This window comes from Macaca mulatta, chromosome 1, assembly GCF_049350105.2.
Source record: "Macaca mulatta isolate MMU2019108-1 chromosome 1, T2T-MMU8v2.0, whole genome shotgun sequence".
NCBI lineage: Eukaryota > Metazoa > Chordata > Mammalia > Primates > Cercopithecidae > Macaca > Macaca mulatta.
In genome coordinates this window covers 3,967,896-3,992,793 of record NC_133406.1, presented here as the reverse complement: position 1 = coordinate 3,992,793, position 24,898 = coordinate 3,967,896, and the positions used below count along the sequence as shown (strand labels likewise).

The following is a 24,898-nucleotide window of genomic DNA, read 5'->3' as shown; positions in this document are numbered from 1 at the left end:
ATCGGGCAATGAGAGGTGTCTGTAGCAGTTCATTCCCCTCCTGCAGTGCTTGGAGTCAGGGGGTTCATGAAACCCTCAGGCAGTAGAAGTCAAGCCAGCTATTACAATGGAAAGGCTCACGGGACTAGAGAGGGGCACAGATGGAAGGACAGGGGCAGTATCTGCCTCATTACCCTCCTGCTTAATAATCCCCAGAGATCCTCACTGCCCACAGCTGGCCTTTCTGGCCTCCTCCCCTGCACTGCTTCCCTCCACTTAGACAAGGGTTCTGAGGTCTTTCCTGAAGAAGACAAGCACCCTCACGCCTCCACGCCTGGGTGTGCGTTGCTCTTTCCTCCACGTCACCCTTCTCTTTTAGGTTAACTGATAATCCTGGCTGCATGTACTGGGCACGTGCTACCTGCAGAGTCATTTATGTAGGTTAGTTGATTTAATGTAACCCCTATAATAGTATATGAGTTGACTAGCTAAAAAGAATGATCACCTCCATTCTACAGGTAAGGAAATCACAGCTCAGAGAGGTTAACTAAATGCCTCTGGCACAAAGCTAGCAAGTGGCAGGGCCATGTTGGGAGACCCGGATCTCTGCTCCAAAGCCTGTGTGAGGCACTAACCACGGGGCTGAACTACCTCAGACTTCCTGCCTCAGCTCGGCGGTGGCCTGTCCTTGCGCCTTCCCACCTAAATAGATGTGCTGTCTGCTCTGTCTTCCCATAGCCTAAGGTAGTTTTTTATGTGGATGCCTTTATTAAACATGTGTTATCTTGTAGTGTATTTATTCATCTGACTTCCCTTTTAAACCGTAAGTCCCTCCCATTTTAATCTTCAATGCTTGGCCAATTGTGTAACTCAGGTAAGGCCTCCATTAACTTTTAAAACAGCATCATGTTGAATTCTGCCGGGCACAGTGGCTCATGCTTGTAATCCCAGCACTTTGGGAGGCTGAGGCAGGCGGATCACTTGAGGTCAGGAGTTTGAGACCAGCCTGGCCAACATGGTGAAACCTCATCTCTATTAAAAATACAAAAAATTGGCCAGGCGTGGTGATGCACGCCTGTAGTCCCAGCTACTCAGAGAGCTGAGGCAGGAGAATCGCTTAAACCCAGGAGGTGGAGGTTGCTGTGAGCCGAGATCATGCCACTGCACTCCAGCCTGGGCGACAGAGTGAGGTTCCTTCTCAAGAAACAAAACAAAATAAAACAAATAATTAAGTGGAGTGAATATTGACTTTGTTTCAATAGCATGCACACAAATACTGAGGAATGAGACTTCTTAAATAAGACAGGACCCAGTTTTGACTTTTCTGGGCATATTCTGCTGGGCAGGAAAGAAATAAGAATATCAACTCTAGTGGACCACAGACAGACGGCCGGCCAGCCAGCCAGCGCCCCGCTGAGGGCCAGAGCAGGGCCTTTGCCCAGATCACGGAGGAGCCTATCATTTCTCCCAGTTTGTGTATGGAGGGCAAAAACATACCCACAAAAGTTCTGTGAAAGCTCTTCAGGCTCTGCAGTTTGGGACATGTTTATAGGGCATGCGTGAGTCACAGCGGTCAGCGGCTCTGTGGCCACAGAAGGCATTAAGAGGAAAAGTGAGTGGCCTCCTCACCCTTTGTTCCCGACAGGGTTTTGCATTGACACCAGCAGCCAGAGCGCTTTGCCGGGTTTGAGTGTGGTTATAGTGTGGACTTAGGCACTCTAAAATGGGAGGAAAGAAAGCTCCTTTTTGGGAAGAAACTTCTACCTATGTCAGCTATAGTATACCAGCTCACAGAGTGCTAAGAAAAAATAATTTTTTTAAAATAAAAAAACTACATGTGCATGCTTATGAAAACCTGGTTTCACAATCAGAATCCTGAACCTGCTCATAAATTTATACCAGAAAAGCAAAGACCAAAAACCGCGCATGCTTTGCTGCTAAACATTAACTTCATAATTTACTTTTTGGCACTAGGGGATAATGAGAAAGAGCAGCAAAGACACCTTTAAAAGGCAGCCGGGAGCCAGACCTCCTCCTCCTTTCTTCACCCAGGTCTGAACTCGCGTGCACTGAGTCGAGACCACAAAATGCATGTGGGTGGGTCTGATACCCGGTGACCTGCAGGGACAGCTGTACCCCCAGCCTCTGCCCACCTGCTGACCACAGGACAAAGTGTCTGGTTGTAGAAGGAAAGTATGGCTGCTTCTCCCCTCAACCCGGCCAAATCTTCCAAAGTCATTTGCAAAATATTGACTCCACAGAGTAAAGAACACTTGGTTTACAGTGCAGTTGGTGCAAAAATGAATAGACTAATGAAGGTGTGGTGAATGTCTTTGACTCATATTTATGGCTTTTGTCTTCTTTGTTTCCTCTTGAACATATTCCCAGGGCCTCCTTTCTTTGTCTTCTCTTCACTTTCATCAAAGGCAGCCTGTTCCTTCTGACCTTGACATTTCCTGTGTAAACAACATCATGCCTCTTGGCACCTGAACCCTCCTAAAGTTTAAGGGGTGCAGGGTAAGGGGACTTTTGGAAAGCCCTGCTGTCCTATGGCCAACATCAGATAACTGGGGCGGGGCACAGTAGCTCATGCCTGTAATCCCTGCACTTTGGGAGGCTGAGGCTGGAGGATGACTTGAGCCTAGGCGTTCAAGACCAGCCTGGGAAATGTAGTGAGACTCCGTGTCTAGAAAAATTAAAATAAAATTAGCTGGGTGTGACACGCACCTGTGGTCCCAGCTACTCTGCAGGCTGAGGCCAGAGGATTGCTTGAGCCTAGGAGGTCAAGGCTGTAGTGGGCAGTGTTTGAGCCACTGCACTCCAGCCTGGGTGACACAGCAAGATCCTGTCTCAGAAAAAAAGATAATCTGGATATTTATTTGTTTGTTTTTTGTTTTGTTTTGTTTTGAGACGGAGTCTTGCTCTGTTGCCCGGGCTGGAGTGCAGTGGCTGGATCTCAGCTCACTGCAAACTCCACCTCCCGGGTTTACGCCATTCTCCTGCCTCAGCCTCCTGAGTAGCTGGGACTACAGGTGCCCGCCACCTCGCCCGGCTAGTTTTTTTTGTATTTTTTAGTAGAGATGGGGTTTCACCGTGTTAGCCAGGATGGTCTCGATCTCCTGACCTCATGATCCGTCCGTCTTGGCCTCCTAAAGTGCTGGGATTACAGGCTTGAGCCACCGCGCCCGGCCTGTTTGTTTGTTTTTTAGACGGAGTTTCGCTCTTGTTTCCCAGGCTAGAGTGCAATGATGCAATTTCTGTTCACCACAACCTCCGCCTCCCAGGTTCAAGCAATTCTCCTGCCTCAGCCTCCTGAGTGGCTGGGATTACAGTCATGTGCCACCACACCCAGCTAATTTTATATTTTTGGGGGTCTCTTCATGTTGGTCAGGCTGGTCTTGAACTGCCGACCTCAGGTAATCCACCTGCCTTGGCCTCCCAAAGTGCTGGGATTACAGGCATGAGCTGCCGCGCCCGGCCTTATTATTTGTTTTTCATGGATGATCCTTATTCCTTTACTTATTTCATTTAAGGTTACCGTTAAGATTATTGGAGCTTAAAAAAGAAATATACAGCTGATTGAGAAAAGGTTATTGAAAATTTTACTATATATGTGTGTTCATATGCTTAGAGAGATGTGTGAAAGCAGGTGACTTTTAAACTTCTTTATACTTTTATTTAACTGTGGTGGAATATACGTAACATCAAATTTACCATTTTAACCACTTTTATGCATATAGTCTAGCAGGATTAAGTCAATTCACATTGTCGTGCAGCCATCACCCAGATCCATCTCTAGAACTTTCTCATTCCAAATGGAAACTCCATACCCCTCAAATAGTGACTCCCATTCTTCCTTCATACTTTTTTTTTTTTTTTTTTTTGAGATAGAGTCTCTCTCTATTGCCCAGGCTGGAGTGTGGTGGCATGGTCTTGGCTCACTGCAGCCTCTGCCTCCTGGGTTCAAGCAATTCTTCTGCCTCAGCCTCCCAAGTAGCTGGGATTACAGGTGCCTGCCACCACACCCAGCTAATTTTTGTAATTTTAGTAGAGACAGTGGTTTCACCATGTTGGCCAGGTTGGTCTCGAACTCCTGACCTCAAGTGATCCGCCTGCCTCGGCCTCCCAAAGTGTTGGGATTACAGGCGTCAGCCACTGCACCCGGCCCCTCATACTATTTTGAGTGTGATTCTTATAATAATATCTTATATTTTTAAAAAACGGGATACACCTTACCTTGGTCCTTAAAGAATATGTTTGCTTATTCTGCTGTGGTTCCAAGATTATTTTTTTCTATAAAGTTTTTCCCCCTTAAGAGCTTATCACAGTGTCTTTTAGGTGAGTCAGCCAAATAAGACATGATGAAAATGCCAGTTTTATGAGGTTTCCAGGTACTGCTTTATAAAGATTCTAAGAAAATCTATGAAAAATTTATCTAAGAGTTGCTTTCAGGGATCTTAATTAGTGGAGGCTGCTGACCACAGGCCATGTCTAGAGTATAGACGATATCGTCACGTTACTCTGTTGTCTTCTCATTATTCAATTCAGCAGCATTTTATCAGGTCTGCTGTTTGTTTGCACTGTGCTAAGTACTGTGGGAAACAGAAAAGTTGAAGACATGGCTATTGCCTGAAACGGCAGCTCCTGGGAAAAAATGCAGTAGAAGGAGGAGCTGGCTATAGAAAATATGGTCATTTCTAATCTAAAATTAATATGCCACTTATCATACAACATGAACATTAACATGTTCAGATATGAGAACAAGAGTGAATGCTGGAAATATATTAGAGTAATAACAATAATAATGTAACACCTAACAGTCAGAAAGCATCTATCATGTGTCAAACACCACACTCACACTTTACTCCCATTATCTCATTTAATCCCCACAAGAACAAGAACCTTACAGTGGCGGCTCTTGTCCCCAGTTGAGTTGGAAAAGCTGACACACTCAGAGATTAAGGGCATGGTGCCAGCAAGTGATGACGTGGGGCTCCCATCTCAGACCGGCCTGACTCCGGGTCCAAGGCTGGCGTTTGTCACTGCTGGGACAGCCATTGGTACACTCAGACCTGCCTGACTCCCGGTCCAAGGCTGGCGTTTGTCACTGCGGGGACAGCCATTGGTACACTCAGACCGGCCTGACTCTGGGTCCAAGGCTGGCGTTTGTCACTGCTGGGACAGCCATTGGTACACCGTGATGTCTAGTCTGGAAATAAAGAGAGTTGATTTTGTTCTGTTACATTTTATTTTTCACAGAAGCGAAAAGGAAAAGGAAGCAATTCATTTTAAAAGTATCCAAGGCCTGGCACGGTGGCTCACACCTGTAATCCCAGCACTTTGGGAGGCCGAGGCAGGAGGATCACGAGGTCAGGAGATTGAGACCATCCTGGCTGACACGGTGAAACCCCATCTCTACTAAAAATACCAAAAATTAGCCGGGCATGGTGGTGGCGCCTGTAGTCCCAGCTACTCAGGAGGCCGAGGCAGGAGAATGGCATGAACCCAGGAGGCGGAGCTTGCAGTGAGCCGAGATTGCGCTGCTGCACTCCAGCCTGGGCGACAGAGTGAGACTCTGGCTCAAAAAAAAAAGGATCCAAAAGGAGGATGTTGTTTCTATCACACCATTGCTTGGGGTCTGCCACCAAGTCCCTTACTGGTAGCTTAGGCCTCATTGGTTGGGATTCTTTTTTAAAAAATTGTCTGACTGGGCCGGGCGTGGTGGCTCGCGCCAGTAATCCTAGCACTTTGGGAGGCCAAGGCAGGCGGATCACAGGGTCAGGAGTTCAAGACCAGCCTGGCCAATATGGTGAAACCCTGTCTCTACTAAAAATACAAAAAAGCCGGGTGTGGTGCTGGGCGCCTGTAATCCCAGCTGCTTGGCAGGCTGAGGCAGGAGGATTGCTTGAACCCGGGAGGCAGAGGTTGCAATGAGCTGAGGTCATGCCACTGCACTCCAGCCTGGGCGACAGAGTGAGACTCCATCTAAAAAAAAAAATTGACTTCCTAAGTTGTCCCTAGATTCCGTCATGTATGACATCCCTGGGGACACCACCATGCAAAGCCAAGCGGTTGGCCAGCAGCCGGTTCCTGGCAGTCTTCATGTGGGGCTGAGGACTCACTCAAGGGGAAATTCACCCATGCGCGAACAGCCTGCCTGTTCGTTTGGTGAAATATGGCAGATTTTTTATTTCTTAAAAGTGAAAAGGGAGATGCTATTAATCAAGGGATTTAAATTATTATTTATTATTATTATTATTTTTTTTTTGAGACAGAGTCTTGCTCTGTTGCCTAAGCTGGAGGGCAGTGGTGTGATCTTGGCTCACTGCAACCTCTGCGTCCCGGGTTTAAGCGATTCTCCTGCCTCAGCCTCCCGAGTAGCTGGGACTACAGGCACCACCACCATGCCCAGCTAATTTTTGTATTTTTAGTAGAGATGCGGTTCTGCCATGTTGGCCAGGATGGTCTCGATCTCGTGACCTCGTGATCCGCCCGCCTCGGCCTCCCAAAGTGCTGGGATTACAGGCGTGAGCCACCGTGCTCAGTCGGGATTTAAATTATTTATTTTATTATGTATTCATTTATTTATTTTGAGACAGGGCCTTGCTCTGTCATCCAGGCTGGAGTGCCGTGGCGCGATCTCAGCTCACACAGCCTCGACCTCCCCAGTTCAAGCAGTTCTCCTGCCTCAGCCTCCCGAGTAGCTAGGACTATAGGCACGCCATCACACCTGGCTAATTTTTGTATTTTTTTATAGAGACGGGGTTTCACCATGTTGCCCAGACTGGTCTCAAACTCCTGAGTTCAAGCGATCTGCCTGCCTCGGCCTCCCAGAGTGCTGGGATTACAGGTGTGAGCCACCCCGCCCGGCTTTAAGTTATTTATTTTAAAAAAAATTATTGCCCACTCTTTAGCAATGGGGAGGGAAGAGTGTTTCTTCCTGGATCCTCAGGAATGGCTGTTCCTTCTGGAAAGGTGCACTTTTCAGGTGAGAAGTGAAGTTCAGGGAACCTGGTGACAGTAGATTAATAGTTTCTCAACTCAGCTCCCTTTGCCACCTCTGACATGCAGGACTCATTCATTTTTTCAACCACTGTCATTCATGTATTTATTCATCAGTAAGTGCCTTCCTTGAGCACGGCACACCAAACTGTATAGCAGGGCTCAAAGGACCATCGTGCACAGTGCCTGCCCTCATGGGGCTGGCTGTCTAGTGAGGGAGGTGGGCGTGTGAACAGGCCAATCACACACCAGTGGCCACCACCAGGGCAGAGTGATGGACAAAGCACTGCTGATGGGCACAGAGCACAGAAAACAAAACGACCACCCTGGGCCTGGTGCTGTGGCTCACACTTGTAATTCCAGTGCTTTGGGAGGCTGAGTCTGGAGGGTTCTTTGAGGCCAGGAGTTTGAGACCAGCCTGGGCAGCAGAGTGAGACCCTATCTCTCTCTCTCTCTTTTTTTTTTTTTTTGAGACAGGGTCTCACTCTGTCGCATAGGCTGGAGTGCAGTGGCGTGATCTCGATTCACTGCAGCCTCTGCCTGCTGGGTTCAAGCGATTCTCTTGCCTCAGCCTCCTGAGTAGCTGGGATTACAGGCACCATCACCATGCCTGGCTAGTGTTTTTGTAATTTTAGTAGAGATGGGATTTCACCATGTTGGCCAGGCTGGTCTTGAACTCCTGGCCTCAAGTGATCCGCCTGCCTCAACCTCCGAAATGCTAGGATTATAGACGTAAGCCACTATGCCTGACCTCAAGATCCTATTTGTATCAAAAAAAAAAAAAAAAAAAAGAAAGAAAGAAAATTAGCCAGGTGTGGTTACTCACACCTATATCCCAACTACCTGGGAGCTGAAGTGCAGGCTACGTGTGAGGATCGCTTAAGCCCAAGAGTTAGAGGCTGCAGTGAGCCTTGACTGAGTCACTGCACTCCAGCCTGGGCAATGGAGTGAGACCTTGCCTCTTCAAACAAACAAACAAAACTCTGGCTTCAGGAGTCTAGAAATTAGGAGGTGACATCTGAGCTGTGTCTTAACGCAAACAAACAAAACTCTGGCTTAAGGAGACTCGCCGAGATCGCGCCACTGCACTCCAGCCTGGGCGACAGAGCGAGACCCTGTCTCAAACAAACAAACAAATAAATAAATAAATAAATAAAAGAGTAAGGAAGTGAACCCAGTGGATATGCTGGGGCATCAGATACAGGCTGTTGGCCATTTAGTTAAAATAAGATGGATGACCATAATCTAAAAGATGTAAAAAAAGAAACTAACTTACTTAATTTTTTTGAATGAGTAAAACGTACGTAGTACAAAACTCAAAAGGTATAAAGGCTCATAGAGTAAAAACTAATTTTTCTGTATAAATGTGTCCCACAACCACTCGGACGCCTCCCTCCTGAGCACATCGAATCCAGGGAGTCCTTGTGTGAACAGGTAGGTGGTGTCCTTCATGCTTCTCTACACACCACACTTTTCTCACGAAGCAACAGGTCCCATACGCTCAGTTCCTGATTGTATAAATACCCACCTCATCGATTTCAATGACTGCATAATATTCTATTGCACGAATGTGCCATATTTTATTTAACCAGTTTCCTTCTCAAGAATATGGAGGCGGTTTTCCTTCTTTCAGAAACTCTGATTTATTTATTTATTTATTATTTGTATTTTTTTTTTCCTGACAAAAATGCTGTTGAGAACAGAAATTCGGGTTTAAGTTGCAGTGGCTGTTCTGGTTTCTATAGAACTGGATTCTAGCCTTTTCTTCATTTTCTTTTGCCTGGTAGATTTTTGCTTATCCTTTTCTTTGCAGCATGTTTCAAACATTTTATTTTGGGTTTGTCTCTCGGATACCCAATCAGTGATTGTGACATTTTCAGCAACTGCTATAATTTCCACTTCAGATACAGAGACACCTGTCACTTAGCACCTTCCATGAAGAGCTTCTGAGCGAATTTCTCCAGTGGGAAGGCACCTCGGGGGTGACACATGGATAACGTGGAATCATGCAGTTTGGGCAGATTACCAGTTAAGAGCAACATGATGTTTGGCCCACTTTGACTTACAGGCCACTAAAGCCTCAAACAATACGACACCTGGCCTTTTACCAAACGCGGACAGCGGAGGTGTTGGCAGGAATGGTGTTAAGCCAGGTTCATCTGCATTGGTCAAGCATAGACTTCTATTTTTAAAATATTTAGGGCAAACATAGTTCAAAATTAATTTGGTCAACTACATTTTTCTTTAGTTTCTTTAGTTTTGAAACTTTTGTATATTTTTATTAATTATGAAACTCATACAAATGTTATGTAGGCAGAATTTTCAGGAAGTTTTATGCCCCTTTTTATAAACCTGTGACAAAGAAATAAGTGATATAATAGGAAAATACTGAGGTGTATTTGCACAGTCTTTGTATTTTACAAAATTATCATCTGACCATAGATGTGATTGTTGCTGTTCCAAGTAACAGAAAGCTGAACCCATAAAAGGAAGTAACTGGCTTATATGTAACAGAAGAGTCTAAAAGCAGACATAGCTTCAGATGCCATCATCAGAATCCAATTCTTGGATTTGTTTCTTTGGGTTGGCTTCATTTTCAGGCAGCCCCTTTCCTCATATCCTCAGGATGGCAGAGGCAGCCCATGGCCTTTCCCTTACAGAGATAGGTTACCAGGAAAGAATACTTCTAACCCTAGACATGAAACGACAGTCTTGAACTTCCTTCTGACTTGATCAGCCAAGTCCCTGTTGGAACCATCACTGCCTGGCTTAGGCCTGAGACAGTGCTGCCCCTCTACTACCAAAGGCAGGGCTGGCCTTCCCTAAAGTGTGTGTTCCGGGTGGGGGAGAGGAATGGATCTGAACCAAAATGAGGGCTGTCCAGCATCAGCAAATATCCCCGCGGTCCCCATGCCTCTAACAGGAGGCAAACCATCAGCCCCTCCCTCTGGCTCCCCTACTGAAAATACCCCCAGGAGCCCACAGATCTTAGGCTTCTCCGAGCTACTTCTGCATCTACTTTTTTGCTTCCTTAATTATTTTTTATTTTTATTTTTATTTTTTTTGAGATGGAGTCTCGCTCTGTCACCCAGGCTGGAGTGCGGTGGCACGATCTCGGCTCACTGCAACCTCCACCTCCCAGGTTCAAGTGATTCTCCTGCCTCAGCCTCCTGAGCAGCTGGGATGACAGGCACGTACCACCACGCCTGGCTAATTTCTGTATTTTTAGTAGAGACAGGGTTTCACCATGTTGGCCAAGCTGGTCTCGAACTCCTGATCTCAAGTGATCCACCCGCCTCAGTCTCCCAAAGTGCCGGGATTACAGGCGTGAGCCGCCATGCCCGGTTGCTTCCTTAACTCTTGATCTCCTCTCTGTATCTTGCTTTGTCTAGCTGTTCTCTTCTCTCCATATTCATCTAAATATAGGACATGACCCTTCTCTAATTTGCTTAGAAGTACCTGGATGCATGGCATTGTATGTGGTACACCTTGAACGAAGGGTGAAGAAACGAGAGGGAGTGACTTAGTAGCATGTGACAGCACACAATTTAAATTTTAATATTAGCTCATTTACTAAAAACAGCTTATATAATAGTCACTCACATACCTCAACACTCACCATCCCTTCCCCACTTTTTTTCTGGAGACAGGGTTTCACTGTTGCCCCGGCTGGAGCGCAGGTGGTGTAATCACGGCTCACTGTAGCATCGACCTCCTGGACTCAAGGGGTCCTCCTGCCTCAGCCTCCTGAGTAGCTGGGACCACAGGTGCATGCCACCACGCCCAGCTAATTTTTAAGATTTTTTGTAGAGACAAGGTCTGGCTGTGTTGCTCAGGCTGGTCTAAACTGGGTTCAAGTGATCCTCCCACCTCAGTCTCCCAAAGTGTTGTGACTGCAGGTGTGAGCCACTGTGCCCAGCCAACATTCACCCCTTTCAAGTGTGCAATTCAGTGGATTCTAGCATCTTCACAGTGCTGTGTAACTATCACTCCTGTCTACTTACAAAGCATTTCCATCATCTTAAAAAGATTCCCCATGTCCAGTAGCAGTTCCCCTTCCCCCACCCTCATCCTCCGGCAACCACTCATCTTCCTGTGTGTCTGTGGATTTGCCTCTTCAGGGCATTTCATATAAACACAATCATACAATATGTGGCCTTTCGTGTCTGGCTTCTTTCAGTTAGTATAAGGCTTTCGAGGTCCATCCATGTTGTAATATATATCCTGAGTTCACTCCTTTTTGTTAAGCTCACAAAAGCACTTTTTATTTGTGGCAAGGAGACTGGCCGCAGGGATTACAGTTCCAGCAGTCAAAACGTGGCTCCAGGTGGCACTACTTGGACCGTAGATTTTGCTTCATTTGGACTGGAAAAGGGTGTTCAGGATGTACTTCTCCCAGCTGGACAAGAAAAAGGGCAGAGAAATCTGAAAGAGACGTCTCATCTACACAAACTGCTCTTTGGACTCAGCATCAACCTGACCACACCCTTGCTGGTCAGTCGGCAGGTCGCTGACCCGCTGTTAAGGGACACAGGCCGTACTACACTTGCTAGAAAAACTGAAGCAGGAAAAAGAGGTGCAAGGCACTTGGGGAAGAGCAGGTACCTACAGCTTTAAAGCTCAGTGTTGAAGGGGTAATCCTTGCAGCAGGCACAGCTCACCAAGACGCAGACCCTCCTGTCCCCCTCCCGTCCCCGCTGCCGCTGACTACAGTGGTCACATCAGGCTGCTCAGCGGAAAGTCCAAGTTTTCAGCAATGCGTTCCAGTGTCACCACGAAATGGTAGGAATTACCACCAAGTTCCTCTGCATGGGAAACCAGATCAGAACCTGGGCTGCGTTTTTATTTGTTTATTTTTATTTTTTACTGTGCTTGGCTGTGATTGCTTTGGTGCAGGGATCCCCCAGACCTGTCACAAGAGCTGAGGGGACTATAGGCAGTCACCACCTTGCCTTTGGATTGGCAGCCCTGGATTAACTTCTGCTGAGGTGGGTGCAGGTGGCACTCACTCTGGTTAACCACTGTTTTTAAGCCAGGTTTCTTTTTTTCTGTCTTATACATACATTTTTAGAGACAGGATCTCACTCTATCACTCATTCTGGAGTGTAGTCGCATGATCATAGCTCACTGCAGCCTCGAGTTCCTGAGCTCCAGTGATCCTCCCTCCTTGGCCTCCCAAAGTGCTGGGATTACAGGCCGAGACACCACACCTGGTCTTAAGCCGGGTTTCTTTACCAGCTCCTGGGTTTGGCTGCAGCTGGAGATACCAGTAGCTTTCATAGCCCTTCATCTAGCAGCTCCTCCATGTGGCCACCCACGTGTCCGTGAAGTTGGTGTCACTAGGTACCACGTTGTCTGTCCCATCCAACAGGAAAAATAGCCTGTTGGCCAGTGAATAAGGGAGAGCTCCAGGTGGTCCCCTGAGGGTCTTCTGACGGGTTCCTTTACCAGGCTGTTCTCATGGTATGAGCACCGCAGCTTGCTGACACTGGCAACGTTCTCAAGCTTCGCAGACTCCGTCACTTGGCCTGGAGGGGACTTCTAGGTGTCCAGCCCCAGGACAGGCATTTTGGCACCATGATTGAGCACGATATGGTGAAGCCATCCTCACAGGGTTAAGAAGAATTCTGGACAGAAATATAATTGTAATTAAGCATCCGTCAGCCTGCACTTTGACCCACTTCCTTGTAACCGACAGTGAAGTAGCACCAGATACCGTTTGCACCCCCGTTGTTCCTATAGATAGGATCTCTGACCTGAGAATCATAAGGCTTTTGTTTAAAATAGATGGGATCTCTGACATTAGAATCATAAGGCTTCTGTTTAAGAATTGCTTAAGGTGTTTTTCAGATCCTGAATTCCAGCAAAACAGCCGACACCAACCAGTTTGAAGCCCCCCACAGAGGAATGTGATCTGCGTGAAAATACAGCTTCATCTCCCTCTCCCGTGACTCCACCCTGCACACTTTGACCAGTCGATCATCTCCACACTCCAGTCTCTACTCCCCAGCCCTTAAAAACCCCAGACTCCTCAGGGAGATGCTTCTGAGGTTTCCTCCCATGTCCTCCTTCGGCGACCCTCCGATGAAACCTCTTTGTCTGCTACAGCCCTGTGCCTCGGCGTATTCACTTGCCGACCAGTCCCATCCAGCAACGGGCCCATCGTGGTTACCGTGGCCGGCCGAGCCTGCTGTGCCTCACAGACCCCACTCAGGATCACACCACTTCGTTCCATGGTTTGGAGATGCCATGTTTGCTTATCCCTTCATCAGCTGATGAGCATTTGCGCTGTTTTCACTTTTTGGCTATTATGAGAATGTTGCTATGAGCATCCGTGATATTCGCCCATTTAAAAAGGTGTTTTTCACCATAGCTGCTGTGGGAAATTTCTCCCTGGCTCTGTCCTTTCTTTGTAGCCCCGCCTTCCCCCAGGTTTTGACTCTCCCTCTCTGGCTCACGGTCAGCCCCTTGCCTCACCTCCCAGAGCAGTTCCACTCTCCCACCTCCTCCTGCGGCATTTCCAAAGCCTCTGCTTAGCAAGGCACCACCCATCCTGCACCTCTCCCCTCAGGGCTGCGAGCACCTGCACACACTTGGTGGTTATCATATGCTGCAGCTCAATCAAATGCTCTCAGTTTTACATCACCAAGCTTTGTAAGCCAAAGGGAAGGCAAGGATTTGATTTTCACATCACATGAATCATGACACCTATCTTAGAAGGCAGAAGCAACTATAGTTGGAATGCAATTTTGTTTTCAATATGTGGAACCATGTCAAGGCTCTTTCCTCCCCATATGTCCTGCCCTGTTAATGGCTGGGGCTGAGGGTTTTCCCAGAAAACCAGATTGTCCTCACACGTTCAGCAGGACCCTGCGGCTTCCACAGATAGTGGGACTGTTACCAGAAAGAAGTCTCGACCCAGACGCCAAGAGAGGTTCTTGGATCTCGCCCAAGAAAGAATTTGGGGGGAGTCCATAGAGTGAAGCGAAAGCAAGTTTGTTAAGAAAACAGGAATAAAGAATGGCTACTCCATAGGCAGAGCAGCTCCGAGGGCCGCTGGTTGCCCATTTTTATGATTATTTCTTGATTATATGCTAAACAAGGGGTGGATTATTCATGAGGGAAAGGGGTGGGCAATTCCTGGCACTGAGGGTTCATCCCCCTTTTACACCATATAGGGTAACTTGTTGACATTGCCGTGGCATTTGTAAATGGTCACGGAGCTGGTGGGAGTGTCTCTTAGCTAATGCGTTATAATTAGCATCTAATGAGCAGTGAGGACGACCAGAGGTCACTCCATCACCATTTTGGGTTTGGTGGGTTTTGGCCGGCTTCTTTACTGCAACCTGTTTTATCAGCAAGGTCTTTATGACCTGTATCTTGTGGTGACCTCCTACCTCCCCCTGTGACTTAGGATGCCTGACGGGCTGGGGATGCAGCCCAGCGGACCTCAGCCTTATTTTACCAGCCCCTAGTCGCTCTGATTCAAATGCCTCTGACAGGACCATGCAGACTTGAGAAACAGGCCCCCAGCCAACCAGACTCTGGCTCTAGGACGCGCTTAATACTGTGAAAAGAACGTTATGGGGCACAGTTACAAATACCGGGGTGTAAACCTTCAGATTAGAAGACACTTGTCAGACCCAGAGGCTCATCCAGCTCCATGGAGATCATCATCACCACAAGCTCTTCAGACAGCGATGGGGTTTTCTAAGGGATATTTTTATTTTCTGGATTGCAGTTTTGTTTAGGAAGACATGAAAGTGAGGATCAACTACTTCGAGGATTGTACAACTTTGTAAATTGCACAAATATGCATATTTATATCTGCATTTGTGCACACAAACTTGTCAAGAAGCTTATTTCTGGAAAGAGCCAGTGGTTCTGGGGGAAAAAAAAATACGAGACCCTTCAGTAGAGAGGAAGTTACTTTGGGAAGATTTTGATTTTTAAAGAAGCAGTGTTCACCCATGTTTTTAAAAAGGAACATGGATTTCAACAATAATATAACGAGCAAAGCATCTGTTTCATTTATGAAATTACACCTACTAAAGAACAGAGTCAGTGAGGGTTAAGGTAGGATGATGGTGACAGGGAAAGAAAATAGAAGGAAGGCTAGGCATGGTGGCTCACACCTGTAAGCCCAGCACTTTGGGAGAGCGAGGCGGGTGGATCACCTGAGGTCAGGAGTTTGAGACCAGCCTGGCCAACATGTTGAAACCCCATCTCTACTAAAAATACAGTATTTAGTCGGGCATGGTGGCAGGCACCTGTAATCTCAGCTACTCGGAAGGCTGAGGCAGGAGAATCCTTTGAACCCAGGAGGCAGAAGTTGCAGTGAGCCAAGATCGCACCACTGCAGTCCAGCCTGGGCAACGAGAGCACACCTCTGTCTCAAAAAAAAAAAAAAAAAAAAAAAAAAAGAAAAAAAGAAAGAAAAAAAAGAAAAAGAAAATGGAGAGGAAAACAAAGACCAAGGTGCACCCAGGCCTTTGGAAAGTGAGGCTGTGACCCCTGTGCAAGCGAGAGCCCTGTGTGTCTCCCACAGTGCCCGCCACGTACTAGCTGCTCAGTAAATGGCTGTGAAATAAATGCTGATCACAAAGGACAGAATGAGAAAGATTAAGAGAGGGAAAAAGAAGTGTGGAGGAGTACAAGGAGAAATAATAACAGGCTGGGCACGGTGGCTCATGCCTGTAATCCCAGCACTTTGGGAGGCTGAGGTGAAAAGATCATTGAGGCCAGAAGTTTGAGACTAGCCTGGATAACAAAGCAAGACCTTGTCTCTACCAAAAATTAGCCAGGGTAGTGCACGCCTGTAGCCTGTAGTCTGTACTTGGGAGGATGAGGTGGGAGGATCACTTGAGCCCAGGAGTTCGAGGCTGCAGTGAGCTATGATTGCACCGCTGCACTCCAGCTTTGGGCTATAGAGCAAAACCACGTCTTGAAAATAAAAAATAAAAAGAGAAATCGTAGCAACCAGTTCCGCTAATGTAAGGCTTTTCCACTTACAAAACCCTCGCCATGACTTGATTCTTATAGTCAATCCACAGGGTAAGAAAGAACATTTGTACAGAGAAAGCATAACGTTTATGAAGTCAGTCACCAGAGGCCACGCTCCTGGGAGGTGGCAGGACCAGTTCTAGACGAGGACGTCCATCTGCCAGCCCCATCCTGACTGCAGACACCTCGCTGCTCTGTCTTCTGAAGGCACAGCCTCAAAATTGGGCCAATGTTGAGGGGCCTGGGGTCAGGGCTGGAGATGGGGCCGTGGGAGGTGTCAGCACAGGGAGGATATTCGGAACCATGAGACTGCTGAGACCACTAAGGAGTGGCGGGGAGCACAGATGGAGAAGAGAGGCCGGAGGACCGAGCCCTGGGTGCCCATCCTTCGGAGGGCGTGAAGGGACAGACCCAGACCGGGAAGGTGACTCGGTGGAAGGAACCAGAGGGAGGGAGTGGGGAGCCCTGGGAGCCACGTGGAGAGGGAAGGGGGCCACCCTGTCAGAATATAGCAGTGCCTGATACCTAGTGAGAGCCCCAGAAATAAGAGCTCGTTCCTATTTTTATTCATGTCTTGTTGGGAGGAGGAGCGAGCCGCGAGTGTGGTGAGAGCTAAATTGTCATGCACCACAGCACAGAGTAAAGAGCTGATGTCCCCAATGGATAAATCAAGAAACAACAGAGCCAGCACATTGAGAAAAGCAGAGGTGAATACCTCAGAAACCTCAAAATGGTCCCCTCAGAGGGGAGGAGGACAGGCGTGGAGGGAAGGGGCGGCCAGGACAGGGGGTTTTTAAAAATAAGCCTTTTGATATTATTTGCACATGTAGTTCTTTGATAAAGAATTTTTTAATTTTTAAATTTTTGTAGAGATGGGCCCTCACTCTGTCCCCCAGGCTGGAGTGTAGTGGCATGATCATGGCTCATTGCAGCCTCCACCTCTTGGGCTCAAGTGATTCTCCCGCCTCGGCCTCCCAAAGTGCTGGGATTACAGGCATGAGCCATGCACCCAGCCTGATTAGAAAAAAAAAAAAAAAAAAGCTTCAAAGGACACAAAAAGAGAGCTTTTGCGCATGCAGCTGTCTAAGGTGACTGATGAATGGCAGAGCCCACCAGGCTGCGGGGCTGGCGTGGACGTTCTCCCGCGGGGCCGGGGTGGACGTTCTCCCGCAGGGCTGGGGTGCTCATTCTCCAGGACCCCTCGTTCACACTGACTGTCGTGGACATCTTCTGTGCACTGCTAGGACAACTCGTTCTTTATTCACTAAGCGCTTTCCTGGCTCAGTGAGAGGAAACTCAGAGGCCCCGCAGCAGAGGAATAACAGGCTCCAGTGGAGAAGGGACCGGGAAGGAAGTAATTGGAAATCTCTTCTTCCTCCCAGGTTCTATCTCCTCTGCTCACTCCCCGCTGTGGAGGGTCGGTAGCAAGGGCGGTGACACACTCCCACCCCGTCCTTGTCACACTGTGATCTCCCCCAATGCATCACACCTGCACCTTCCAGGCTCCGGAAAGACGATGTGCCTCTTCTACTTTGGAAAATCACAATTCTCAGAAGACCAACAGAAATGCATGTAGAAAATGATGGAAATTACTGGGTATCAGAGGACACGATGACCTGAACGAGCAGGAAGATGGTAGGGGGCGGGGGGTGGGGTGGAAGCTGGCTAGGACTCGGTAGTGACAAATGCATAACTGTTTGCTTATTTTCAGTGCCTTTTGCTTCAAATGAGAGGTTTCTGCTGTCCCACGGTGAAGTGTGAGGCATAAATCCTGCTTCATTACAGGGGACTTCTAGGGGGGTGGCACGGAGCCCAGGAGTCCCCCTGGCATGATGAGGGGAAGTTGGGAAAGAGAAACGAAAGAAAATGGAAGAGGGCCAAACGCAGGAGGTGTGAGGAGGAAAGCCAAGGAAGACGATGGGAGAGGGAATATTAAAAAGGAGGGAGAGGCCGGGCGCGGGGCTCACATCTGTAACCCTGGCACTTCGGGAGGCTGATGCAGGAGGATCGCTTGAGCCCAGGAGTTTGAGACCAGCATGGGCAACATGGTGAAACCCCGTCTTTACAAAAAAAAAACAAAAAGTAGCTGGGCAGGGTGGCAGGCACCTGTAGTTCAAACTGCTTGGGAGGCCGAGGTGGTGGGAGGGTCGCTTGAGCCCAGGAGGTCAAGGCTGTAGTGAGCCATGATCACGCCACTGCACCTCTAGGCTGAGCTGCCTCAAAAAAACAATAACAACAGAAAAAGGGAATGAGAGGTAGGGTCTAATAGGTAGGAGGTAGGAGGCTGGCCCAGGAAATGAGTCGGGTCACTGCACTGATGCAGTGAGTTAACGCATTCGTTTCCTAAGGCTGCCAGGATGAGTTGCCACAAACTTGGTGGCTCAAAATAGAAAATCCAAAATCCAGATGGCAGCAGGGCCATGCTCTCCCCCAGGTCCTAGGGGAGGATCCCGCTCACCCTTGCCTCTCCAGCTACTGCTGGCCCCATGCGTTCTTCGTCCTGCAGCTGCGTCACTCCCGTCCCTGCCTCTCTGCCTTCACAGGACCTTTTCTCCTGCGTTTCTCCACGGAGTCTGTGTGTCTCCAGTGTCCCTCTTCTTTCTCTTATAAGGACACTAGTCACTGGATTTAGGGCCCACCCTGAGTCCAGGATGATCTTATCTCAAGATCCTTAATTTCATCTACAAAACCCTATTTCCAAATAAGATCACATTCACGTGTACGGGGGGCCATGGACTGAATGTGTCCCCCCAGAATGCCTCTGTTGACATCGTAATTCCAGTGTGGCAGTATTTGGAGGTGGGGCCTGTGGGAGGTGATCACGCTGTGAGAGTGGAGCCTTCATGAATGGGATTAGCGCCTTTATGAGAAGAGGCTGGAGATCCACCATGTGAGGATGTGGGGGGAAGGTAATGCTCTCGAGCCCAGAAGCAGGTCCTTGCCAGAACTGACCATGCTAGCACCTTGATCTTGGATTTGCAGCCTCCAGATGGTGAGAGACAGATGTTTGCTGTTTAAGCCACCCAGTCTTGGCATTTCTTATAACAGCCCTAAGTGATAACTGATTTGGGTGCCCCTATTCAACCCTTGTTTTGACTTAGATGACATTCTCTACAGGGAAAATTTCTTAGGACTGTTGGACAAAATGCTTTCTTTTCTGGCTTTTTGTTTTGTTTTGGAAAAAAAAAAAAAAGATGAATGGGTCAATGAGAACATCTGAAAAGTCTGAAGTATCACTGAGGAAACACAGGGCAATTGAGAACCCGAAAGTGAATGGAAACCTATGATAGAAGTGAGATATGCTTTTCTGTTGTCCCCTCATCGGGCTGTGTGTGATGACACAATGCTAATAGCCGGCAAACAGCGAGGAAACGAACATGATCCTGACAGCTGTGCCCACGCTGAGTGATTTTTAAGTTGAATATCTGAGTAAAATAAATAATTGTCTCATTTCTTTGTTGATTTAACCAACTCTGAAGCCTAAAATACACATGTCAGGCCCTGTGAGGGGAACCAATAGGAATGTGGCTGAATGGCGTCCTTGGAGAGTTCATGGTCTGATAGGAGAGAAGGATTTTATAGGAAATCACAGTCACAAGAAAGGAGCCCACACGAGATGGCCGTGGGGGTTTGGGGAACAAGATAGTGCACCCAGTTGGAGATATCAGAGAGGGCTTCCTGGAGGAGGTAGCATTGGAGCTGGGCATGGTAGGAGGAAGGATCTGAATGAATATGTGGTGAGAGGAGGAAGGCCATTCTAGGCAAAGGCAAAACAGAGGTGGGAGGGGGGAGCTCGTCAGGGAGTAATTAACAGTTCAGTTTGGCTGCACCTTAGAGTCTGTGGACGAGAGTAGTGGAGATTAAGCATAGCGGGGTTACGCTGGGGCTGGCTCCAGGAGGGCCTTGAAGGCCACGCAGAGTTGATGCTGCAGACCCAGCATTCCGAGGTTGGGAGAGAAGGTCCAGCTCACAGAGAAGCTGCAGGGGCTGGAGACAGTGGGAGAGAGCTCCTCCAAAATGCCTGATGTGCCCGGGGCATCCCTCCTACCCTAGAACGGATGCCCTAGACAATGAGAACCGCTAAGGCTCTGAGCAGGGAATAGCACTGCGAAGCTGCGCTCCAGGAAACATTCATCTGCAGCTCCTGTTAAGACTTAACAGGAGGCCGGGCGCGGTGGCTCACGCCTGGAATCCCAGCACTTTGGGAAGCCAAGGCGAGCAGGTCACCTGAGGTCAGGAGGTCGAGACCAGCCTGACCAATGTGGCCATACCCTGTCTCTACTGAAAATACAAAAATTAGCAGGGTGTGGTGGTACGCACCTGTAATCTCAGCTACTCAGGAGGCTGAAGCAGGAGAATCACTGGAACCCGGGAGGCGGAGCCTGCAGTGAGCTGGGATCACACCACTGCACTCTCCAGCCTCGGTGACAGAGCGAGACTCCATCTCAAAAACAAACAAAAAAGCCACATAATGAGGATGCGACAAATTTCATGGGTCTCTACTGCCATCTCCCCAGTTACGTGGAACTGAGGGCTGACCAAGGGGGATGGCTGTGGGAAGAGGAAAGAAGCAAGCCGTGGGCTCAACCCTTGCTAGTGAAGCAGGGACTGAGCTGCCTGGTGCCGTGGGGCTGGGCGCAGGGAAAAGCTTTTCTGGCTGGATGTTCACTCCTTGTTTGGGTGAAGATAATGTGTGTGCAACTGTCTCAGCTTCCCATCTCACAGGAGTTCCTAGTGCACTGCTGATCCCGAGGCTGTGCAGATCCCGAGGCTGTGCAGATCCGATCTGTGCAGATCTCCCGAGTGTCAGAGAACTCGTCTGTTCTCTGACACTCCTCCCTCATCTGTTCTCTGTTTTACTTACACTGGCAGAGGGGAGGATGAATATCCACGGCCCCTCATTTCCTTCATTTGGGTGATGGAAAGATGAAAACGTTTCAGCATCCCTTGTTGACATGTGAGCTGCAGTAAGGCCTAGAGAGTCCTCTACCCACTGAGAGCTGGGGCAGTGTGTGGCGGAGACAGAAGAGATGGGGGAACACCCCATGGACTCGTGTATCAGCTCAACTTCTCCCAAGCATTCCATTCCCCTGCGCAGGCCCCAAGTCTCAGAATCATCCTTGCCTCCCTTCTTTCTCCCTCTCCCTCCTCATCCAACCCGCCAAATCCTATCTTCACAATATGACCAGTCAACATACTGAGGACATTATGCTAAGGGAATAAGGCAGTCCCCAAAAGACCGACACTGTATAATTCCACTTCTCTGAAGTACCTAGGAGATTCAGATTCCTAGAGACAGAGAGTAGAATGTGGATGCCAGGGGCTCTGGGAAGGAGAAAATGGGGGGTTACTGCTTAATGGGTACAAAGTTTCAGTTCTGCAAGATGAAATGAGCTCTGGAGATGGATGGGGTGATGCGTGTGCAACAATGTGAATGTGTGTAATACCACTCAGTGTACACTCAAAAATGCTGAAGATGCTAAAGTTTATGTTATATGCATTTTTTATAATAAATAAATTACACACTAAAGACCACCGACATCAAGTTATGATCTCTCATTGGACAAAGAGTGACACAGGGGAAGCATGGACGAAGTCCCGCACTACCACAAATATGCGGTTTAGTTTCCTGCATTTGGAGAAATCGCAGGGGTCAGCATACCTGGAGTGCAGGAGGTAAGCCTCACTCTGAGAAAACCATCTTCATGATCACGGTATCTCCCCTGCCAGGTAAGTATATTGTATGTCCTTTATCACAATTTAAAAAATACACCCACATATACATTTATCTGTATCATCCATACCTATCTATATCATCGATATCTGTCATCAATATCTATCTATATCATCTGTATCTACATCTATATCTATATCATCTATCTCTAGCGCTCCTCCTCCATGGCTACTGGCCTGGTCTAGGCTGCCTTTATCTGTCATCCAGATGATTGCAATGACGTCCTTCCTGGTCTTTGCCTCCATAACTATGTTCCCAACATGTAGTCATAGTGATCTGAATAAAACATAAGTCAGATGTGTCACTGTTCTGCTCACAAGCCTCCATCTGGCCTCTTTCTTGGAGTAAAAGCCAAAGCACTTACCATGACCCCTTGGGGCTGTCCAGGCTGGCTGTCGAGATCCCTCTGGCATCACGTCTTACTGCTCTCCTCTGACTCTGCAGCCGCAGCGGCCCGTTGACTTCGCTGTTCCTCATGTAGACCACGCCGAGCGCACTGCTGCCTCGGGGCCTTTGTTCCCAGCATCCCCTCGGCTCTAAATGCTCTTCCACACAGCCTCCTGCCCAGGGCTCTCACTTCCTGCATGTCCCAGCTCAGATTTCCTCTTAGCAATGAACCTTCCCCAAATACCCTAGGAAATAAGGATGCCCCTTGCCCCACCCCACACTCTTTGTCCTACCTGCCCTGCCCTTATCAATTCCTGTCTATTTCTGCTAGAATGTAAGTTCCCGGAGGGCAGGTCTCTCTCCGTTTGGTTGGCTGCTGTATTTCTGACACCCAGAGCGGGGCCTTGCTCCTAGGCACTCCATATAGAGTTGCTGAATGAGTATATTGAGACTTCCGTTCCTTCAGGCAATAAATCGATCAGAAAGACAGACGCCACTGTAGGTATTTCAAGCGAGAAGAGATTTTTCTCTTTTTCTTGTGAATTTTTGTGGGTGCGTCACGTGTGTGTATTTGTGGAGTCCAGGAGATGTTTGGTTCGGGCACGCCCTATGAAAGCACATCACGGAGAATGGGGTGTCCATCCCCTTAGGCATTTGTCCTTTGAGTTACAAACAACCCAGTTACACTATTTTACAATGTACAGTTAAGTTATTATTGACTATAGTCACCCTGTTGTGCTATCAAATAGTAGGATTTCTTCATTCTTTTAAAAAAAAAATTTTTTTTGTTTTACCCATTACCATCCCCACCCCCCTAGTCCCCTTCCCAGCCTTTGGTAACCATCCTCCTACTCTCTCTGCCTGTGAGTTCTATGATTTTAATTTTGAGAATATGTGATGTTCGTCTTTCTGTGCCTGGCTTATTTCACTGTATAGAATGATCTCCAGCTCCATTCATGTTGTGGCAAATGACTGGATCTCATTGTTTTTTATGGCTGAATAGTACTCCATTGCGCATATCTACCACATTTTCTTTATCCATTCATCTGTTCAGGAACACTTAGGTTACTTCCAAATCTTGGCTATTGTAAATAGTGCTGCAACAAACACAGCAGTGCAGACATATCTTCAATATACTGAGTTCCTTTCTTTCAGGTATATACCCAGCCATGGGATTGCTGGATCATACGGTAGCTCAACTATTAGTTTTCTGAGGAGCCTCCAAACTGTTCTCTACAGTGGTTGTGCTAATTTACATTCCCACCCACAGTGTACAAGGGTTCCCTTTTCTCTACATCCTCACCAGCATTTGTTATTGCCTGTCTTTTGGATGTAAGCCATTTTAACTGGGGTGACATGATATCTCATTGTAGTTTTTTGTGGTTTTTTTTGGAGACGGAGTCTTGCTCTGTTGCCCAGGCTGGAGTGCAGTGGTGCAATCTCAGCTCATTGCAACCCCTGGGTTCAAGTGATTCTCCTGTCTCAGCCTCCTGAGTGGCTGGGATTACAAGTGCATGCTGCCACACCCAGCTAATTTTTTTGTATTTTAGTAGAGACCAGGTTACACTGTGTTACCCAGGCTGGTCTCAAACTCCTGAGCTCAGGCAATCCACCTGCCTCAGCCTCCCAAAGTGCTGGGATTACAGGCATGAGCCACCGCGCCCAGCCCTCACTGCAGTTTTGATTTGCATTTATCTGATGGTCATGGTGTTGAGCACCTTTTCATGTGCCTGTTTGCCATTTGTATGTTTTCTTTTGAGAAATGACTCTTCAAATCTTTTGCCCATTTTTTGATCAGATTATTAGACTTTTTCCTATAGAGTTGTTTGAGCTCCTTATATATTCTGGTTATTAATCCCTTGTCAGATGGGTAGTTTGTAAATATTTTCTCCCATTCTGTGAGATGTCTCATCTCTTTGTTGATTGTATCCTTTGCTATGCAGAAGCTTTTTTACTTGATGTGATCCCATTTGTCCATTTTTGTTTTGGTTGCCTGTGCTTGCAAAGTATTGCTCAAGAAATTTTTGCCCAGACCAATGTCCTGGAGATTTTCCCCAATGTTTTCTTGTTTCACAGTTTTGTCAGAGGCATTTGAATCAGAGCAACTCCATCTTGAATAGGATCTTGGTAAAATGAGGCTGAGGCCTACTGGGCTGCATTCCCAGACAGTTAAGGCATTCTAAGTCACAGGATGAGACAGGAGGTCAGCGCAAGACACAGGTCATAGAGACCTTGCTGATAAAACAGGTTGCAGTAAAGAAGCCGGCCAAATCCCACCAAAACCAAGATGGCGACGAGAGTGACCTCTGGTCGTCCTCACTGCTACACTCCCACCAGCGCCATGACAGTTTACAAATGCCATGGCAATGTCCGGAAGTTACCCTATGTGGTCTAAAAAGGGGAGGCATGAAGAATCCACCCCTTGTTTAGCACATCATCAAGAAATAACCATAAAAATGGGCAATGAGCAGCCTTGGGGCTGCTCTGTCTGTGGAGCAGCTTTTCTTTTATTTCTTCACTTTCTCAATAGACTTGCCTCCACTTTACTCTCTGGACTCTCCGTGAATTCTTTCTTGCACGAAATCCAAGAACCCTCTCTTCGAGTCTGGATCAAGACTCCTTTCTTGTAACAGTCCGAGGTCTTAGATTTAAGTCTTTAATCCATTTTGATTTGAATTTTGCATATGGTAGGAGATAGGGGTGTAGTTTCATTCTTCTGTGTATGGATATCCAGTTTTCCCAGCACCATCTTTTGAGACTGTCTTTTCCCCAATGTATGTTCTTGGCACCTTT

At 47.7% G+C, this 24,898-nt stretch overlaps 1 protein-coding gene and 1 non-coding gene across 13 annotated transcripts in view; one reads left to right on the top strand and one right to left on the bottom strand.

Moving 5' to 3' along the window:
- Positions 1-18,066, top strand: part of EFCAB2 (EF-hand calcium binding domain 2) — a 165,601-nt gene extending 147,535 nt beyond the window's left edge. For all 12 annotated transcript variants that reach the window (XM_077998093.1, XM_077998155.1, XM_077998142.1 and 9 more), the window contains one exon: positions 17,367-18,066. In XM_077998093.1, the coding sequence (XP_077854219.1) occupies positions 17,367-17,560 (194 nt within the window). In that variant the 3' untranslated portion in view covers positions 17,561-18,066. The remainder of the gene's footprint in view (positions 1-17,366) is intronic.
- Positions 18,067-21,560: 3,494 nt separating this feature from the next.
- Positions 21,561-21,722, bottom strand: LOC114674685 (U1 spliceosomal RNA). The gene has a single exon (XR_003725811.2). It is a non-coding gene; the product is annotated as a U1 spliceosomal RNA (small nuclear RNA).
- Between the last annotated feature and the right edge of the window lie 3,176 nt (positions 21,723-24,898).